Source organism: Gigantopelta aegis, chromosome 7 (assembly GCF_016097555.1).
Source record: "Gigantopelta aegis isolate Gae_Host chromosome 7, Gae_host_genome, whole genome shotgun sequence".
NCBI classification, from domain to species: domain Eukaryota; kingdom Metazoa; phylum Mollusca; class Gastropoda; order Neomphalida; family Peltospiridae; genus Gigantopelta; species Gigantopelta aegis.
In genome coordinates this window covers 32308429-32329065 of record NC_054705.1, presented here as the reverse complement: position 1 = coordinate 32329065, position 20637 = coordinate 32308429, and the positions used below count along the sequence as shown (strand labels likewise).

The window sequence follows — 20637 nt, the reverse complement described above, 5'->3', positions numbered from 1 at the left end:
TCAAAGGCCGTGGTATGTACTACCCTGTCTGTGGGATGGTGCATATAAAAGATCCCTTGCTGCTAATCAAACAGAGTAGGCCATGAAGTGGCGACAGCGGGTTTCCTCTCTCAATATCTGTATGGTCCTTAACCATATGTCTGACGCCATATAACCGCAAATAAAATGTGTTGAGTGCGTCGTTAAATGAAACATTTCTTTCTTTCTTTCTTTCTTTCATCTCATATGATAGTGTGTTGTTAAAGGGACATTCCCGAGTTTGCTGCATTGTAAGGTGTTTCCAACTAGTAAAATATTTCTACGATTAAACTTACATATTAAATATATTTTCTTGTTTAGAATATCAGTGTCTGTATATTCAATGTGTTTCCGGTCGTCTTAATATTTGTAAGAGCCCATACTGGATTTTGTCTTCATATAATTTCGTACGTACGAAAACAAAAATTTTAGGAAATAAAATGAACTGTAACCTAGTACACATATTAGAACGATCAGAAACACGTTTCATAAACAGCCACTAATAGTTTATGCAAAAAGATAAAAAAAATACTGTAATCGTTAAAAAGTCTGTTAGTCGATAACATCTTAAAACTTGCAGCAAACTCAGGAATGTCTCTTTAAACAAATTTAAAATTAGTTTCCGGCAAACTTCGTAATTCACCCGAATTATTTTGTATACCCTCGGCATAATCCCGAATGTTTTCAAATTCTTTTCAAATCACTGGCATGATTTTGCAAGTAAGGTTTGATTTGTCGAATGAAAGGTCAACTGGACATGAGCTCCAACGGGCTGCTGTTAGATGCACATGAAATAGTGGGGCTAATTTTAATTAGATTGAATGTCAGCAAAGCTGGGTGAGAGATCCGTTTATTGATATAACATTTTAACAACTCTACAAACGAACGACTGGGACATGATAGTGTGATATAGGGAACAGCTGGGCAGGAGTGTTTCACAAACTGCGTATAAATCGAGGAGATCGGCTAATGAAGAGTACAGTGTTTGTTAGCTTCAATCACTATAACGCTGACGCTACAACTGGAAGGGAGATGACTCTAGGCGCATTACTCACCCTGTTGTGTCTATTTATACAAGGTGTTCCAGGTACGGAGGGGAAACGATACTTGGGAGGTATGGTTACATAGACATAATACCATCGCTTGTAATATATTCTATAGAGGCTATTTCATGGTTTTTTGTCGAAAAATATTTTAATATTTTTTTTTACATATTTCATAATTTTTGACAATATCTTTCGCTATCGAAAACACGTAACATTATGATATAATTATTTCTTCAGATGGAATGTTTCCAGAAAATTTACTTAACCATAGACTTTATAAAAGAAATTTTAATAAAAAGTATCTTTATTAAATTTTAATTATTAAATTAACATTTATTTAATAATACTGCTGTGCAAACATATCCGACAAAGCGATCCTCACCCCCCATCACCCCCCCCCCAAAAAAAAACCCCACAACCCCAAAACCCCAAACAAAACAACCCCAAAACGAAACCAATCGAACGCCGTTAAATTCTTACACTTACACTCAATGAGAGTACATTGTGTCATCATTATTTAGCTTCGTATTCAATTCGTTTTAGATATTTTATCGTATTTGCACTTCATATCCGGGTTTTTGTTTGTTTTGTTTTTATAGGTACTTTTGTTTAAAATACTCTCTTTTTTTCAAATACAATCGGATGTAATGGTAATCATGAAACTTTCATTTCGTTTCGACTTATTTTCGTGTTTATATCCAATTAAGATTTAAGCAAAAAACATGTAAAATGTTGGTAAATTTTCATCAAAAACTCACCCATAGGTGCTTTATTTGTAATCTCACTAAGTATAGCTACAATAATGTGTAGTTACAATATAAAGAAATATAGATGGAATCTGTCCGAAGATGTACATATTAAATACATATATAAACATTGTTCCTACACAACGGTAGGTAGGCAGATATAAAAACGTATACATGAACACAAACACAGAGGATTAGAATATTTGGCCCCTCTCTGGAAGTCCTTTGTCTAACAGTCTGTAGACGAGGCCCATATAGGGTTTTCCGAACATTCGGAACTGTATACCTCAACTGAAGGAGGGGCCTGAATCGGGTTTACGAAACAACGGGGTTTCGTCACAGTGGTTAGTGATAGAGAAGAGGTGTAGTGGCCTTACACCTACCCATCGAGCCCTTAAGAACTCGCTCTGGTTGGAGCCGGTACCGGGCTGCGAACCCTGCACCTACCAGCCTGTAGTCCGAGGACGGTATCAAATTTAAATGCGAAGAAACGAGACAAAGGGAGATAATTTAATCATGAACTTTTACAAAAAAGTAAATACAATTTCTATATTTTCACTGTAGCTAAAATACAGTGAAAATATTACTTTTGACCGGATATCACTTGTATGGTTTCTGTAGATCTATATATTTCATTGCCACATATATAATAAACTTAAATTTGCATACGATGACAAAATAACATTTAAAAGTTGATTGAAGAATTACTCTAATGCAAGAAACAGGATGCAGAATATGAAATAAAGCAAATTTCTGTATTTAAGTTAAAGTATCAAGACGTATGAGGTCCGACACAAAAGAAACGAGACTGACTCTATAACTCCTTTTATTTATCAAATTAAGAAAATCAACTATGATCGCCTTCAAAGTAGTTCCCATCTGAGTTGACACACGACTGCATACGATGCTTCCACATTCCAAAGCAATTTCGCAGGTCATGTTGTGTAATGCTGCCAAGGAGTTCCGTCGTTTTCGCTTTCACCTCTTCCACAGACAAGCAATGTGTACCTTTCAGTATGAACTTTATCTTTGGGAACAGGTAGAAGTCGCAGGGAGCCAAATCTGGTGAATAGGGTGAGTGCTCAAGTACGGTGATGCCTTTTTTTAGCTGAATATTGCTTTACAGACAAAGCGTTGGGAGGTGGCGCGTTGTCTTGGTACAAAATCCACAATTCTGGTCGTTTCCTCCTTATAATCCACTCTGCCATCACAATACCCGTGACATCAAAAAACACAATCAACATGACCTTGAACTTCGAAGGACTCATTCGTACTTTTTGGTTTTTTTGGAGAGGTCAGAGTCTTCCACTGCATTAACTGTCGCTTGGTTTCCGAGTCATATGTAAATATCCTAGTTTCAACGCAACAAATCTAACATAATCTAACAAATATGGTTCATCCTCAATGCGTTGCAAAAGGTCCAAACACAGTTCCTTGCGACGTCCTTTTTGGTCATCTAACAGCATTTTTGGAACCATTTTTGCACAAACCTTTTTTATGTTTAATTTTTCAGTTAAAATACGTCGAACATTTTCCCTATCCAAATGAACTTCCTCAGCTATTGCTCGAACACGCAACCTTCGATCCTTGTTAATTGCATCACGCACTTTTTTCACTGTTTTCATCAGTAACTGTTGTGCGTGGACGACCTGGACGGGCATTGTCTGTCAAACTTTCTCTGCCTTCTAAAACTCGTTTATGCCATCCAAAAAACGCGTACACGACACATGCAATCTTCGCCATAAGCCTCGGTCAACAGATGAAAAGTTTTAGTAGCAGATTTGTTTAGTTTCAGAAGAAACTTTATGTTAAGACGGCTTTTCTTGAATCAGCGTCTACCTGTAGTGAGTGAAGCGATCAACTTGAGACTTGGTACACTGTGATAGGATCGATCATGCTCTATAATCATCTATTTGTCTCTTCCCTCCGACTTTTAATACCCGAGTTGTAGAGTCAGTCTCGTTGGGTGTTTTTTTTTGTCGTACCTCGTATTAAAAGTATTTAGTGTACGAGGCATGACGGTAGTTGTAATAGGTGGGTGCAGTGTGTTAAATGTGATATAATCAGTTTGATATGCTATGAAACAAGCATTCTGAGAGTACTGTCAAAGCAATACATGTCCCCTACCGGGCCCAACAAATTACCATATCTTGTACATTCAAGGGTCATGACACAAATGGGTAAATCGGTTGAAAGTTAAATTTTGGCGTCGGGGTAAGCCATCGGACTACAAGCTGGTAGGTACAGGGTTCGCAGCCCAGTTTCGGCTCCAACCCAGAGAGAGAGAGAGAGAGAGTGCTTAAGGGCTCAATGGGTAAGGCCACTGCACCTTCTTCTCTATCACTAACCACTAACCAACTTACAACTAACCCACTGTCCTGAATAGACAGCCCAGATAGCTAAGGTGTGTGTCCAGGACAACGTCCTTGAACCTTAATTGGATATAAACACGAAAATAAGTTGAAATGAAATGAAATAAACGTGATCTGTAACAGCTATACACAAAATTCCATATCAATATCTTCAGGCATTGGAAACAAAAAGTCTGGAAAACATATTTGCATATTTCCTAAGTTCAAGAACCATATAACTGGAAAAATCGTCATGAAAGTCAATTTTGTTTACATCAATACATGATAATGCTATACTCAAATGTGCAGCTCGATATCTCAAGGAATTGTGGAAAAGATAAAATCCGGAAATCTATAAGTGGGACAGACAGGCGTACAGACGGACGGACGGAGAGGCAGACAGACAGACAGACAGGCAGAAGGACGGATATGAAACCTATAGTCCCCTCTGGTTGGACCGGTAGGGGACTAAACAAGGGTATTCTGCTTGCATATATGTTAATATATAAAAGTATAGATAGCAGTACACCAAACAGTATCTCAGTGTGTCAAAGTTCAAAGTGCACCCAACGTTTCATTCCACAGTTAACGCTACCAGTCCTGCCATTGGTGATAAATGTGTCAAATGTTTGTTGTCATAAAATGCTTATTTATCTGGTTAGTAAATTCCTATAATTTAATTTGAACTAGAGTCACACTATCATCTACTAATTGTGCTTATTTATCTGTCTTGTAAATTCCTGTAATTTAATTTAAACTAGAGTCACAGTATCATCTACTAATTGTGCTTATTTATCTGTCTTGTAAATTCCTGTAATTTAATTTAAACTAGAGTCACAGTATCATCTACTAGTTGTGCTTATTTATATGGCTTGTAAATTCTTGTAATTTAATTTAAACTAGAGTCACAGTATCATCTACTAATTGTGCTTGAAACATGTGGAGGGTTCTACTAAACTTAAGTTGACAATTGTTTCGTGGAAAGCTAGGATAGTCGAACACATTATGTCTGAAACGAGCAGCTTTACCCCCAGTTTTGTGAATTGACATTAAGGATGAGGGGTGGTAGTATTTATATCCATGGTGTTTATATGTTGATTAAAAAGTTGACTTTAGCAGTTTTAGCAACACGTCGAGGGGTTAGTGTCAGAACCCAGTATATGGTGAATTATACAAAAATGAGTTAATTACCTTGTCAGCATCATGGAAATGTGTACTATCATTTCACAATATCTCATTCAAATCAATCATTTATTTGTGCTTTTATACATCAGAACCCAAACCAATTATTTTGTATGTCCATCTCCACAAAAAGCCAAAACCATGTTTTCAGCACCTTATTCTGTCTCTCTAGAATTTTGTAGTACCACCCATAGCTGACAGACATAACACCTTAGCTTACAACACTGGATTGTGGTGGGCTGTAAACTGTCTGAGAGATTGAATCCTAGGTGCCAGACCGCATGACACGCTAATGACACATGCTAGCTCTAAGTGTTTACATCCAGCGATGGTGTTTTATTTAAACTATCTCTGGCTGGATGTTTTGGCTTACAAAGAAATAGCAGGTAGCTAGAATTAATTGTTTACGCTACACGATGACCAGTCTGTTGGTGATAATCTGAGATGGGCTGCAGACAATTGGGGGGGGGGGGGGGGGGGGGGCTGGAAGTGTTTAGTTCTTAGACATCTGGAATGTGGTAAAATGTGTGTTGTTAACTAGTTGCTGAATAAATGTCGGTTATGTAAATAGTTTAATTAGAAGTGATTGCAGAGTTCATTTATCTCTACAGAAGAAACACGCAGTTGAGAAAATATTAACTGAACAGAGACATAGAGAAACTAGTTAAAAAGGAAAGTTATTTTCCCTTATTTTAGTTTGAATAGTTACTATGTGTATTAGAGAAAAAATAATATAACTAAATTAATTTGCCGGGGGCAGGATGTAGCCCAGTAGTAAAGTACTGGCCTGATGTGCAATCAGTCTAGGATCGATCCCTGTTAGTGGAATCATTGGACTATTTCTCATTCCAGCCAGTGCTTCACAACTGGTGTTACAGACCATGCTATATACTATCCTGTCTGTGGGATGATGCATGTATTAAAGATCCCTTGGTGCTAATTAAAAAAAATAGTTGCCCATAGTTTTCTCTCTAAAATATATTTATGATCATTAGCCACATGTCTGACACCACATACCTGTAGTTGTGTTGATTGTGTCATTAAATATAAAATTGTTTTCTTTCTTTCTTGTTTTAAACATGGCTCCCATACACAACAACCTTAGTTACAAATTATGAACTAGCTTTGTCTCTATTGCGTAGACAATGTGAATATTATATATAAAAAATGAAAATAAGGATGCTGGCCCAAAGATGATAAATGTTTTATGACTATACGCAATAAAATATTTTAATTTACTTAGCATAGAGGGAAATTAGTTTATATTATTTCGAAGGCATCATCACAGGATTTTAACTTTTCTAGTCATTGTATATTTTATAGACATTATATAATATTTGACACACTGTAAAACGGGTATTATTCGCGGCAGTAAATTTTCGCGATATCAAAAATGCAGGCAGTTCGCGGTTTTTAATTTTCGCGGTGTCATGGTTTTTGTTTTTTGTTTTTTGTTTGTTTGTTTTGTAAATTACTAACACGTACAAAACTATACTTTGGTACATAACATTAAATCGATACTAGAGTGGTCAACAGAGGTATACGTAATATTATCCCTTTCTGAGCGACTCCGCTAAGTGCTGCAGCCACATGTCCAGCGGCGACCACACTGTGTATACAATTAATGAAATTAATCCAGGATGTGGTTCAATCAAATATCCAGAAAGTGTGAAATAAAGACAAACACTTGTACTAGTAATCTTGTTTTAATGTTTAAACACCGGTTGTTAAAAACGTCTCACCTCTTTTGTTTTTCTCACTTGTCGATGACGTTTTCCCGGAAGTTTACAAAACCATTTGTGTCCCTTATTTTGATTGGCCAATTAAAAATGGCTCATTATACTAATTTCTAAATGTTTATTCATAGCTTAACAATACCAATAAGAATGTCTGTTCCAAAAATCAACTACATTTAGCGTTATGGCAGGTTCAGTTTTGCAGTGGTTAAAAAAAGCTCGGACAAACCTGAAATACATATAGTAGTTGAAAATGAATTAGTAGATAAAGGTCAAGCATTTTTCTTTAAATTAGAGTCCGTTCATATTATAACTAATTGGTTAGAAGAAGCGACCCCTTTACGTAAATGACATAACATAAATATGCATAGTACTAATAAATATTGTTCATTGTAGTAGTTGAAATGTATGCACATTCATATTTTCTGGGCTAAACTATCTAGATATTACTACACTAATTGGAATAATTGTAACATTTCAGATGTTCCAATGATGGGGGATCTCTGGTCATTATAGCAAAGTGGTTACTGCTATAGTGTGTTTAAATAAAATATGTGTGTGTACATGATTATCATTGTACGAGCGCATTAGACAGACATTATACTTAATCACGCACCAGATCAATGCTGACGACGAATGCATTAAACTGTATTTAGATAATTTTTTACGCCTGATCTCATTGTACTTAATCGCATTCACTGTTATCATTATTATAATATCAATTTATTAAACATTTTAATCAACAATCTTTATTCAATGAACAAATTAAAATGTTTCAAAACATTGACAATCAGAACATGAAACTATACCTGAAAATGTCTTATTTTTTATCTACAGTTACCGCAATGTATTTGCAATTTATATATAATAAGACTAGTAGAGAAGTTCATTCCTGTACACGCATACAGTATATCACCCATGTCAGCATAGTTCAGTGGATATATGATTGATTGCCCTTAGTGGACCCATCGGCTTTTGTCTTACTTCAAACAGTGCCCAGGACTGGTGCATTAAATTAAAGATTGTGGTATGCACTTTCCTGTCAATGAGGAAGTGCCTACAAATGATACCTAGTAGCTGTTTTCTTGGAGCAGCTACTATGATGGTGACAATTTTCCTTTTCCATTTTATAGGCCAAGTGTCGAAATACCTCACAGAGAGGACATATAAAAATATGTGCTTGCGTGCCATTAAATATTTCTTTCCCATCCATGCCAATATCCAACTAGTTAATAAACCTTAACGGCGCATATATATTAGGGTAGCCAGGATTTTATACTGGGGGTGGAGTGGGGATAGAGGGCACTGCTTTTACACATGTTATGGGGCGACATGCATTATAAAAGTTGGTATTGTGAAAAAAGAGGTATATTTGAGAAGGAAAGGTCCTCTTGTACCCAATCCCTGGCTACCCGGATACACCAGTGCATATCTGTGCAATTTAAAGTATATCAATCAATAGATTTTGTTTTCAACACAGTTATCTTTAAAATATACTCAACAAAATGAATTCAGGACCAGTGTTAATCACAAATAACTTGTAAACATTGTTTCAGTAATATCTGATCCATGTTACATGCAAACATCTTGCACACAATGAGTTTTTTTGTGCATTTTTGTAAAACCTATGAACATGCGTATTCGGCTAGAAATCATTACACGTTGATTGTAAATATATTTGTCATTTTATTCTCTTTAAATTGCTGTTTAAATATTAAGTTAAAGAACATTTGTTTTAGAACATGTTAAAACGTAGACACTTTACAACGAATGGAAACTTTTAAGAAAAAAATGCCGAATATAGTTACTGGCCCTGTATTCATTTTGAATCATTAAATTAATGTGTATCAAAATTCATTAAACGTATTAACTTATCTTAACTGTTGAATTAACATTATTAATTCAGTCAGTACCTCAACACTACAGATATGGTGCAGTTTACTCTGATAGATTACATTTCGTGTTTAATTAGTGTAATAAATATATCTGTTATAACTGATACGATAGCTTACATTTCATGTAATAATTAATGTAATAAATATATCTGTTATAACTGGTATGATAGCTTACATTTCATGTAATAATTAATGTAATAAATATATCTGTTAAAACTGGTATGATAGCTTACATTTCATGTAATAATTAATGTTTTCAGGATTTGCTTTGCTTAACTAATTGTTTTTCTAAAGTGTTTAAGTGCTTCTAGCAACCTGCTACAATACCAGGGAACCTGATTCACCATCTCAGTGTAGGATAAGGTTACTGTGCACACAGCTGGAAACACCCATGACCCTTGCCAGTGTCTGCCATCCAGAGATAATTTGTTATTGTTTACAATTACTTCCTGCCTCCAGTACATTTTCAAAGTATTAACAACACAGGCCCAATTAGGTGTTTCAGAGCTGCTGCGAAATTGAACGTTTACAGTATGCCATGTGGACTCACTGCAAGATAACATTATTCTTCACTTGAGATTTCACACAATTTGTCACATGCTGGGCTGTAAGAAACACTGTTTATAAAATAGCTTGCTCTGGCATGCTTGTTGGAGCTGTTTGTATTCAAATTCCAGGCGCCAGAATAAATTAAATATTTCTTCATCTAATTACACCATGATCTATTATTATTAGCAGACAAAACTTTTAAGTTTTATACTAAAAAAAAATAACTGCTAGCATCTAAAAGCAAAATGTTTAGCAAAAGTTAAGTTTCCGATTTTTAAGTTCATTCCAAAGTTTTCAGTGCAGTTTTCTCAGATTGAAGTGGGAAGGAGATAAGTGGTTCTGGCACTAACCCCTCGACGTGTTACTACTGTCGTCTATGAAATTTGATTTAGTGGTGTACACCCTATGAGGACTCCTCACAAAACGAGAAAAATAAATGTATTTAGTATGTATTCTTACATATGTGTTAGAGTTAACAACGCGTGAGGTGGGGGAGGGGGTTGGGGGTGGTATCACATAACAATATCACACGTATGTGAGTCCCTTTCGCTGCTCCACGGTAAAAATTCGTTCGCCAAAGCTACAAAACTGATTTCTCTGTGACGAACATTTTAACTGTCAAAATACAAAAACACAGTAAATTAATTGTTGTTGAAAAAGACGATTAAATTTTAGGTTAATTAAGAAATAAAATCCGAAACTCGTGTCCGTTTCATTACATTTATCTAAAAACTCGTTGTTTAAAAACGTATCCAACTCGCTTTCCCTTATTAGAAATGTTTTGAAACAACTCCCAGTAAGATAGATAATATGTAATAGTCTTTCATGTTCTTCCTTTCAAAGGAGCACCTGCACCCACAGACTGTGCAGACATAAAGATCTTAGGTGAAACAAACAATGGAGTGTACACAGTCTATCCACGTGACGGGAAGGATCCAATCAGCGTGTATTGTGACCTAACCACTGATGGCGGAGGATGGTTGGTAAGCGTTTGCGCCTACCTATTTATCTATATCTATCTATCTATCTATCTATCTATCTATCTATCTATCTATCTATCTATATATATATATATATATATATTTTAAAAAGTCAGAAACCTCCTTTAAACGTCATATATCCCTCTTTGATTCAAATTTGTGCCTGTACAGGCTTAATCAGGAATATCTGTTGACAAAAATAAAAATACGCACATAAAACCACTAACAAAAACAGAGCTAAAGCTTAACTAAAATAATAAATAATATACTTAAGTCTATATAAGAAAAGGACCTACCAGGCCTCCCAGCCACTTGTACATATTAATATATAGGAATTTGCATACCAAAATATAGGAGTTTTAATGGAAAATTTGGACCGATTATTATGATTATAGGCATTTAACACGGATTTCTAAAGACATTTACATTACTAATGGTATGTTCTTACCTTGCGTATGTACACAAGATACCATCTACTACCTCAACAAATATATACCAAGACTTGCCAGCTGTCCATGCCGATATCCAGGATACTTTGAAAGTTGGTGCATCCTGTATCAGTAAAACATCCTCCTCACCTCATCAGGTGAGCAGGATCTTGATTGGCACTTGATACAGATCTCCCACATTCAAAGCATCTTCTGAATTTCTGACAGGCCTTTCACTCCATATATAACTCGGTAATATATTTTATTCATCGGCATTTTGGCACAGCATTTGAGTCAAATATAGGAAATGAATCTCAATATAGGAGTTTTATAGGAGGTCTGGGAGGCCAGAGGTCCTACAAATAAAGTAACGTAAGATAAAACATCAAGTCATCGAGGAGCGAGTAAAACAGCTAAAAACAAACTGCAGAACAAACTACTGGTCAAAATTTAAAAGTATGGTTACACTACATATACCATATGACTGAGGTGAAAAAAAAGTGTAGGAAGGTGGAATAAAATATAATATGCATATAATTAAGGATGAATGAATGAATGAATGAAACAAAGAACAAAAAAACCCCCAAAACCCAACAACCCCACAATGAACGAATGAATAGATAAACTAATAGCAAAAACAATCTGAATACATAAAAGGAATCTACCCAGGTAATTTACAAGTAAGAAAGACGAAAAGTTACGTAAGTATATGTGTAAAAAGTATAAGAAAAACAATATATACTCTGCAAAAAAAGAAACGCAAAAGGGTACAAATGGGTTATAACTCCGATTTTATGTTTCCTACCGGTTCATGCTTTGTGAATATAAGGTCATTGCATGTCCCAAACACATTCCCACGGTTACATTCGATAAAACGCAGCTACTGTACAATAAAGTTCCAAAATGTGAATATTCGCAAAAACGCAGCCACGTGCAAACCATGTCACCACTGCACGTGCGTTGTCTGCACGTGCAACATGAACACCGACAGTATAAAAGTGCAGGGTGTTCGCTTGCCTGGCCTCTGTGTCTGGCCGACAGTTGACAATCCAGGACATGCCACGTCTCAGTGAACCGCAGAGAAACAATGCCATCGGCCGACTAGACGCAGGCGAATTCAGAACGGCCGTTGCCAGGGCATTCCATGTGTCCCCAAGCACCATCTCCAGACTGTGGGACCGTTACCAGCAACATGGATCAACACGTGACCTCCCTAGATCCGGTCGACCACGGGTCACTACCCCCGGGCAGGACCGCTACATCCGGGTACGCCACCTTCGGGAACGATTGACTACTGCCACCTCCACAGCCGCAGCAATACCAGGTTTGCACAGGATATCCGACCAGACCGTACGGAACCGCCTACGTGAGGTAGGAATTCGTGCCAGACGTCCAGTTCGAGGTGTCATCTTAACACCACAACACCGTCGACTCCGACTGCAGTGGTGCCAGATTCATCGACAATGGCCTCAACTGCGATGGAGACAGGTGTGGTTCAGTGACGAGTCCCGATTTCTGCTCCGACGTCATGATGGAAGATGTCGCGTGTATAGGCGTCGTGGTGAACGTTATGCGGCAAACTGCGTGCAGGAAGTGGACAGATTCGGCGGGGGTAGTGTCATGGTGTGGGCAGCCATCTCACACACTGGCAGAACTGACCTGGTCCACGTGCAGGGCAACCTGAATGCACAGGGCTACATTGACCAGATCCTCCGGCCACACATCGTTCCAGTTATGGCCAACGCCAACGCAGTGTTCCAACATGACAACGTCAGGCCTCACACAGCACGTCTCACAACGGCTTTCCTACAGAACAACAACATTAATGTCCTTCCTTGGCCATCGATATCACCGGATTTGAACCCAATTGAGCATCTATGGGACGAGTTGGACCGATGCCTGCCCGAGCTGGCAGCAGCCTTGCAGGCCGAGTGGGCCACCATCCCCCAGGACGTCATCCGTACTCTGGTTGCTTCAATGGGCAGGCGGTGCCAGGCAGTTGTCAACACAAGCGGAGGCCACACCCGGTATTGACTCCAGATGACCTTGACCTTGGTGGTGTGTCCTATCACTTACTCACAATGGACTAGAGTGAATTGTGAACAATCCTGCAACATTTGGTAATTATCGGACTCACCATTCAATAATTAAATCAATTCTCCAAATGTTACGACAATGTGGTTTTGCGTTTCTTCTTTTGAAGAGTATATATATAATAAAAAAACCTTAATAATATTAGGCATAAATATAACGTAACTTTAGATAAAAATAATTACTAAGCTAGCTCAGCTAATAATAATATATATATTTATTTAAATTTAATAAAATAATCTTAAATCATTAAAAAAAACTTACTTTAAAACTAACGTAAAAGAAGTCAAACCATATTGCATGAAAACATATATGGAATAAATGAAATAACCCTAATGCGAGGTAAACAACCGCTCTAACAACAAGCCATAAAGCTAAGAATGTAGGAGTGAGTAAATATAGGCCGTGGTATGTGCTACCCTCACTTCCAGCACGGACGACCCCATCTCCCACCCACCCCAAACCTTTTCCGGTCCTGGACCAGTGGCGGATGCAGAAAATCCATTGGAGGGGGGTGGGGGGCAATGACAAGGAAACTTTGGGGGAGGTTTGGAGAGGGATCGTAAAAAAAAAGAATTGAATATATAATAAAATTATAACTCACAAAAATGTTTTTGGGGGGACGGGGGGGGGGGGGGGGGGCTCTGTGGTAGGATCCGGAGAAAGTAGACACCTGCGCCCATAACAGGCGTGCGATATAACAGCTTGTTCTGAATGTGCACGTTAAACCTATGACCTGACCTGACCTGTGTTATTCTGTCTGTGGGATGGTTCACAGTCTATAAAAGATCCCTAACTACTAATGGAAAAAAAAATGTAGCTGGTTTCTTCTCTGAGACTATATGTCAAATTACCAAATGTTTGACATCCAATAGCCATTATTAATAAATCAATGTGCTCTAGTGGTGTCAGTAAACAAAACAAACTTTAACTGTAAAAAACAAACCCTGATAATTAATAACACAACGGTTTATAAATGTAATAATAAAAAAGCTGTTATCGTTTGTTCCAGGCTAGGGTATACAAGAGGGACTAAATACGAGAAACAAGATAATAAGTATAAAGAAATAAAGAAATAAATAAAATAAATAAATAAATAAATAAAGGAAGAAAGAAAGAATTAATTTTTTTTTTTTAAATAATAAAAAAAAAATAATATAGAAACAAAATAGAAACGAAACAGAAAGGAATTTGACAGACATAAACATTAGCTCTACTAACTCACATAGACATGTAAGTACATGTAATTACCGTTACAAAATATTTATATTTCATATAAAATATGTTAATTAGTAAATTATTATTAATTTCCTGTGCATTCTTACAAAGATTTGAGATGCTGCAATCCAATTTTACTAATTTTTCATATTTTAACTTATTCATTGTTGGGGGTGGATGTAACAAAAATATAAATAAATAAACAAACAAACAAACAAACAAACAAACAAATAAACAAATAAATATATACTATAAATCATAAAGTATTAGCGATCTTAAACTTTCGTGAAATCTAATAAGTGATATATTAGCGAAATAAACTTTAAAGAGGTCATCATATGAGAAACTGAAAACCGAATAAGCCTAAGTTGCAGGATCAGCTTAAATAATGGTTTTGACGAATCTTGACGTTATGCAGCTTACAGACAGTTTTAATTTGGTAAACAAAAAATGGCCGCAATGTGCATGCTAACTAACTATTGTTATTCGCTATTCTTTTGGTTTATATTAATCAATAGTATGTAGTCATTGTTGTGTCTTCAGTTAATCACAGACAAAACAATCGCACAAAAGCTTTAGGGAACAGTCCGTGGTATGCCTCTTTAAATTAAGCGTCATGTAGTATTAGCGTCATGTATGACCTCGTTAAATTCGCTAACATTTAATACTCGCTAATATTTCATGATTTTTAGCAACCAAATACATAAATTATCATGTTATATTTTGTTTTTTAAAGAGAGAATGGTACATGGATCACTTAGTAAAGAATTTATTCATACTTTTGTTGCTGAAGTGCATGTTTTTCATCAATGTATCTTTATTTAATTTCACATTCAAAACTTGTAATGACTAGATGTCTCTTTTTGGACTTTGCATCGATATATAAAATATTTCGCTGAAAGCAACAGGAAATACAGAAACGGACAGTCATTTTATTATATTATCTATTTTGTATACGTGTCCTATTTCCATATATACTTGTAGATGTTTTATTTTTCTATTTATTTTAGGTGTTTCAACGTAGGGAAGACGGATCTGAAAACTTCTATCGGAATTGGGAAGACTATCTGATTGGTTTCGGTCATTTGTCCAAAGAATTTTGGTTGGGTAATCTTTTTATATATTTAGTTCTATATTTTCACGTAATGAGAAATATTATTGTCGAAGAATGAACGAATGAACAAATGGACACCCCAACACGAAAAATACATCGGCTATTGGATGTCAAACTATGGTGAAGTCAAAACATGAAGTGATGATCAACATCAATATAAAAATTTAAGAGACAAATAAAAACACAGTGTAAAGAACTGTGCAAAAATACAAATATCACAGATAAATAATTTTAAAATTTAGAACAGAAGTCAGTATCACGTAGAAACTGTAATATAAGTTCTTAATGGAATCGAAATGATTGCGTTGGCCAAATATATCTGTTTTAGTTTCTGTCAGATGCTTACACTCCACCAAAATATGTCGTACCGTCAGAAGACACGGACAGTGCTCACACTGAGGTGGAGGATCTTTCTTCAAGATAAATTAATGGGTCAAGTAGGTATGAACGATGCGAGTACAACACAAGCCTATAGGACGACTGCCACTCTCCCAATACTGGCTTGATAGCATGAAAGATGTTCGCAACCACACCGCCCCAATCATGTTGCCTAGTCGAAAAGATAAATTGGTTGATACTATGTTTTAAATCAGTATAAGGTACACCAACCCTAGCATGAGGCAAATCCAAAGCAGACTTGGCAGCTGAATCTGCCTTTTCATTCGCCTTGATGCCAATATGGCTGGTCACCTAACAAAACACAACATCTTTATTGGCAATGGATAAAAAAAAACCAAAAAAAAAACCCACTTTCGTATCACCATACCAATTCAGGGATGATCCAGCTTCATATTGCGAAAAGCTTGGAGACACGAAAGTGAGTCGGTAAAAAACCCCAATTTGGATGCAATCGAATCCATGATTTCTTCTAAGTCTTTAATGACTGCCCAAACTTCAGCACTAAAGACTGATGCCGAGTCAGCCAATATTCTGGAAAGTATTGTGTCTGATGGAAAACCTGTAGCACAAGCCACGTAATTCCCATCCTGTAATCCGTCTGTATAAACAGGAATGTTATCACGGTACTTGTCTTGAATTTCCATGAAAAATTGCTTGTACACAACAGCATCTGTACGATCTTTCTTCAGATGCGCAAGATCAAATACTATTTTAGGTGGTGAAATACACCAAGATAGTAAAACTAAATACGAAGGAGTTTCCAAAGTGTCTGCTAAATCAATGTTGGAAATCGACAAAAAACCTCACCCCAAAACCCACAAAAAACCCCCACTGAATGCGAATACCAAATGTACGAATAACATTTGGCCTTGCATCAAACAACTTCATATATTTGTTATCAAACACCGCATTTTGTGTAGGATGGTTTGGTAATGATTTAATCTTGTTAGCATACTGCAAAGAAAGCTTTGCACGTCTAGCACCCAAACGAGGTTCGTGTGCATTAACGTACAAGCTTTGTACAGGAGATGTTCCAAATGCCTAAGTCCCTGGGATTCCCAAGATTTGGGCAGTCCCAAAGGGTTTATATGAAGCATAGCGAGTGTTTTGCAACATTCATTCACAAGAAACAAATAATTGTAATTTTTCACTGGTTTTTAATATAAAAATTCCTCAGCTGTCTACAACAAAGCCATCAGCCATTACGTCATATAATCTTACGCGCATACATGACATAATAATTACATTTCCGTTACATGTCTTGCACTATAACGTCATTTCATTGGTCAAGACGAAGCAACGGGAGTTTGTTCATTGCCAGATGAATGTAAAATTACGTCGTCAGGGAACGTCATTTTATATGGGCAATTTGTCTTATTGAGCGTTATTGCTTATGGACCAAATATATATTCAAAATAAAGGATGAATTTTTAGTGTTATTCTTAGCAAATATGTTTCTAATTTAATGATAAGTATTGTCTGTTATTCCTTTTACGTTCATATGGGTATGAACAAAAAATAATAAAAAACCTTTGCAAACTTATGTGAGAACGGCTTCACCGATTCACACAGTTTGCGGATGATTTTTATTTTATTTTAAAAAATAATAATTTGTGTTCATACCCTTTGACGGAACATGATCTTATCTTTTCGCCTGTGACGATGTTAATTTTTTTAGAGGGCCGTGTCTAGCTTGGTTACGTAAGACCCCCCCCCCCCCCCCCCCACACGCGATGGTGGTAGTCCTGCGTCCTAATACACACCCAGACCAGGTGTAGGTCATACCATGGTATCGATCAGTCTAGTCTTGTAAGAAAATATACCGTCTTGGTCGCTGTGGAAATATACACATCATAAGATTCGGTCCCGCGGACTGTCTCCGTACCAGTCTGGGATTTTATAATAAATAGCTAGGATTTTAGATATATCAGGGAGAAACATTGGAAGTATCCAGGGGAACGGACGTGGTCTAACTGAACGAAATATATTAGATCAGACCGGACTTGGTAAATATATTTATTTCTGTTCTGTTGTATAACCTTGATGTGATTGACAGTGTCTCCGGTAATCTGACAAAGGAAATTGTAGGCTTAGCCGGTCATCCTAGAGGACCAAGGTAAACTGTAGGTTATTGACTTTATTGTGATATGTACCAGTATTAATTCTGTATTAGAAAGGTTACCGAATGAGTATTTAAAGGTTAATTAAAAATTAACCAGTTAGGAATAGAGTTGTAATTCCTTTATTAATTAAGTTCCCCTGGCAGCATTTCTCAATTATCATACGTGTGTGTGTGTGTGTGTGTTGTATCACGGTGAAGTGATTAGACTATTGTGTAAACTAGACACCTAGTGATTAACTAATTAAGTGATTAGCTCTGGGTTGTTATTATATAATATTTGTTGTTAATTAACTACTGCGGCAAGTACATTTGTCAGCGTTAGAGTTAATACAGATTCCAAAGTGTATTGTGTTTTGTTGTGTTTTCTAGTGAACTAAACGTGCTACATATATATATATATATATATATATATATATATATATATATATTTATATCGGATCTTATCTCTGATCACTCCTAGAGCCGGCCACTCGGGTAGTAGCCTGCCTGATACAGAGGGATCTAATAGATATACATTTAGTAGAGATATTTGGATAATCGTGTTTTATTCAGTTACGGGTATTGTAGGATCCCCGTGACATACCCCGATGGACGTAAATGAAATGACGGACAATCCTTCAATGCAAGTGACGTCATGGCATAATGGCATTATTTTTACAGCATCCCGCACTACTTCTTCATTGGAATATATTTGTATAATCAATGCACTTATTTTTCCAACAGCCAAACAAAGGTTTTGTTTTAAAAGCAGGTGTGATTATTGTGTGTGTGTGTGTGTGTGTGTGTGTGTGTGTGTGTGTGTGTGTGTGTTGGGGGAGGGTTACAAACGGAAGTCTTGCTAGGGTTTAAATCTCAGGATAGTCCCGTTAAACGTTTCAGGCAATGAAAACATCCATCGTCTGACCCACCAAAGACCGTATCAGCTAAGGGTGGACCTGGAAGATTGGCATGGAAATAAGACGTATGCTATCTACGACTACTTCTCTATTGGTCCCGTCACCGACTACTACCGACTGTTTGTTATTGGTTACAGCGGTGATGCGGGTACGTCACGTGACCTTTGTATTTACCATTTTTTGTTGAAAGAATATATTCAGGCGCGAATTCATGCGAGGCCCAAGGGGCCCGGCCCAACTATTTTTGTTCAAACAATATATATTACAGAATACACATTATCTCGTCCACCTGTCAAGGACCTTTAAATTCTATTTTCAAAAATAATATCGGGTTTTTGAGCCCCCTCTATTAAAAAATCCTGGATCCGCGGCTGATATTACTCAGCATTAGACAAAATGTATTTGAAAATCACCAACAAAAGGAATGTTTCTGGCAAAAAATAAATAATGTATAAATATATATATATATATATATATATATATATATATATATATATATATATATATATATATATATATATATATATATGTATGTATGTATGTATGTATGTATGTATGTATGTATATATATATTAAACTAATTTGTTTTAGGTTTGATAAGATTTGATCTGGGTAATAGGTATTGCTGGGTCTCTGTTTCAGGGGACAGTTTTTCACGTCACCATGGATCCCAGTTCAGTGCTAAAAATCTCGATAAAGATGTAGATTCCAGAGACTGTGCCAAGACATTTGATGGAGCGTGGTGGTACTCGAACTGTCATACTTCTAACCTTAACGCCCTCTACCTGAAGGGAAGTCACACCTCCTTTGCCAACGGTGTAAACTGGTACTCGTTTAAAGGTCACCACTATTCGTTGAAGAAAACGGAAATGAAAATCCGACCCATGAAGCGCTTTCTGACAGAATAACAAAGCAAACAACAAGATGCAATTCCGACTGTTGTTTCACGTCATACAGAAGTAAACGGAGAAAAATCCTACCAAACAGTACCTCGTAGGAAAATTAAACGGACAACCAAATTAAATATTTTCAGATAATAAAATGTAATGAATAATATAATGTGTTCTTTGTGTTGTTTTTCAGTGTACACTATTCCATGTTAAACAAGACAGGCTTAATGTGAAGGTTTCATAATGTGAAATTAGTATGAGATATTATTGCTTTTAGTGAACAGGAATAAAGACAGGTTGAATGTGAAGGTTTCATTATGTGAAATTAGTATGATCTATTATTGCTTTAAGTGATCAGGAATAGAGACAGGTTTAATGTGAAGGTTTCATAATGTGAAATTAGTATGAGATATTGCTATAACTGAACAGACATAGAGACAAGTTTAATGTGAAGGTTTCATTATGTGAAATTAGTATGAGATATTATTGCTTTAAGTGGACAGAAGTAAAGACAGGTTTAATGTGCAAGGTTTCGTAATTTGAAATTAGTATGAGATATTATAGCTGTAAGTAAACAGGAATAAAGACAGGTTTAATGTGAAGGTTTCATAATGTGAAATTAGTATGAAATATTATTGCTATAAGTGGACAGCAATAGAGACAGGTTACGTTTTCGTTCGTGACACCCAAACTTAGTTTGTCATCTTGTACGACGTTTATGTCGAGCTATGGTTATCTCGATGTTTATCGGGATGTGCCGCTATCAGAAGAGAATTTCTTGTATACGCAATGTGTACGTTTCTTTAGACAATGAACTCGGCAGAAATGAAAATGTAACACATCCACATGCATCAGCATTAGTGGTCAGTATAAATAAGGTTCTATTCTACGTCTGTAGACATGACAACATTTTGTTTCAGCTAATATAGCCCGTTTTAAATATCAGAAATACAAAATACATACACTTACAATATCT

At 36.4% G+C, this 20637-nt stretch overlaps 1 protein-coding gene across 1 annotated transcript; it reads left to right on the top strand.

Annotated features, from left to right (window-relative positions):
- Positions 1-905: 905 nt before the first annotated feature.
- On the top strand, positions 906-19788 carry LOC121377481 (microfibril-associated glycoprotein 4-like). Its single transcript, XM_041505493.1, has 5 exons — positions 906-1132; positions 10367-10506; positions 15251-15347; positions 18755-18919; positions 19414-19788. The coding sequence occupies exons 1-5, from the start codon at positions 988-990 to the stop codon at positions 19677-19679; spliced, it is 813 nt and encodes a 270-aa protein (XP_041361427.1). The 5' UTR covers positions 906-987; the 3' UTR covers positions 19680-19788.
- The last annotated feature ends 849 nt before the right edge of the window (positions 19789-20637 follow it).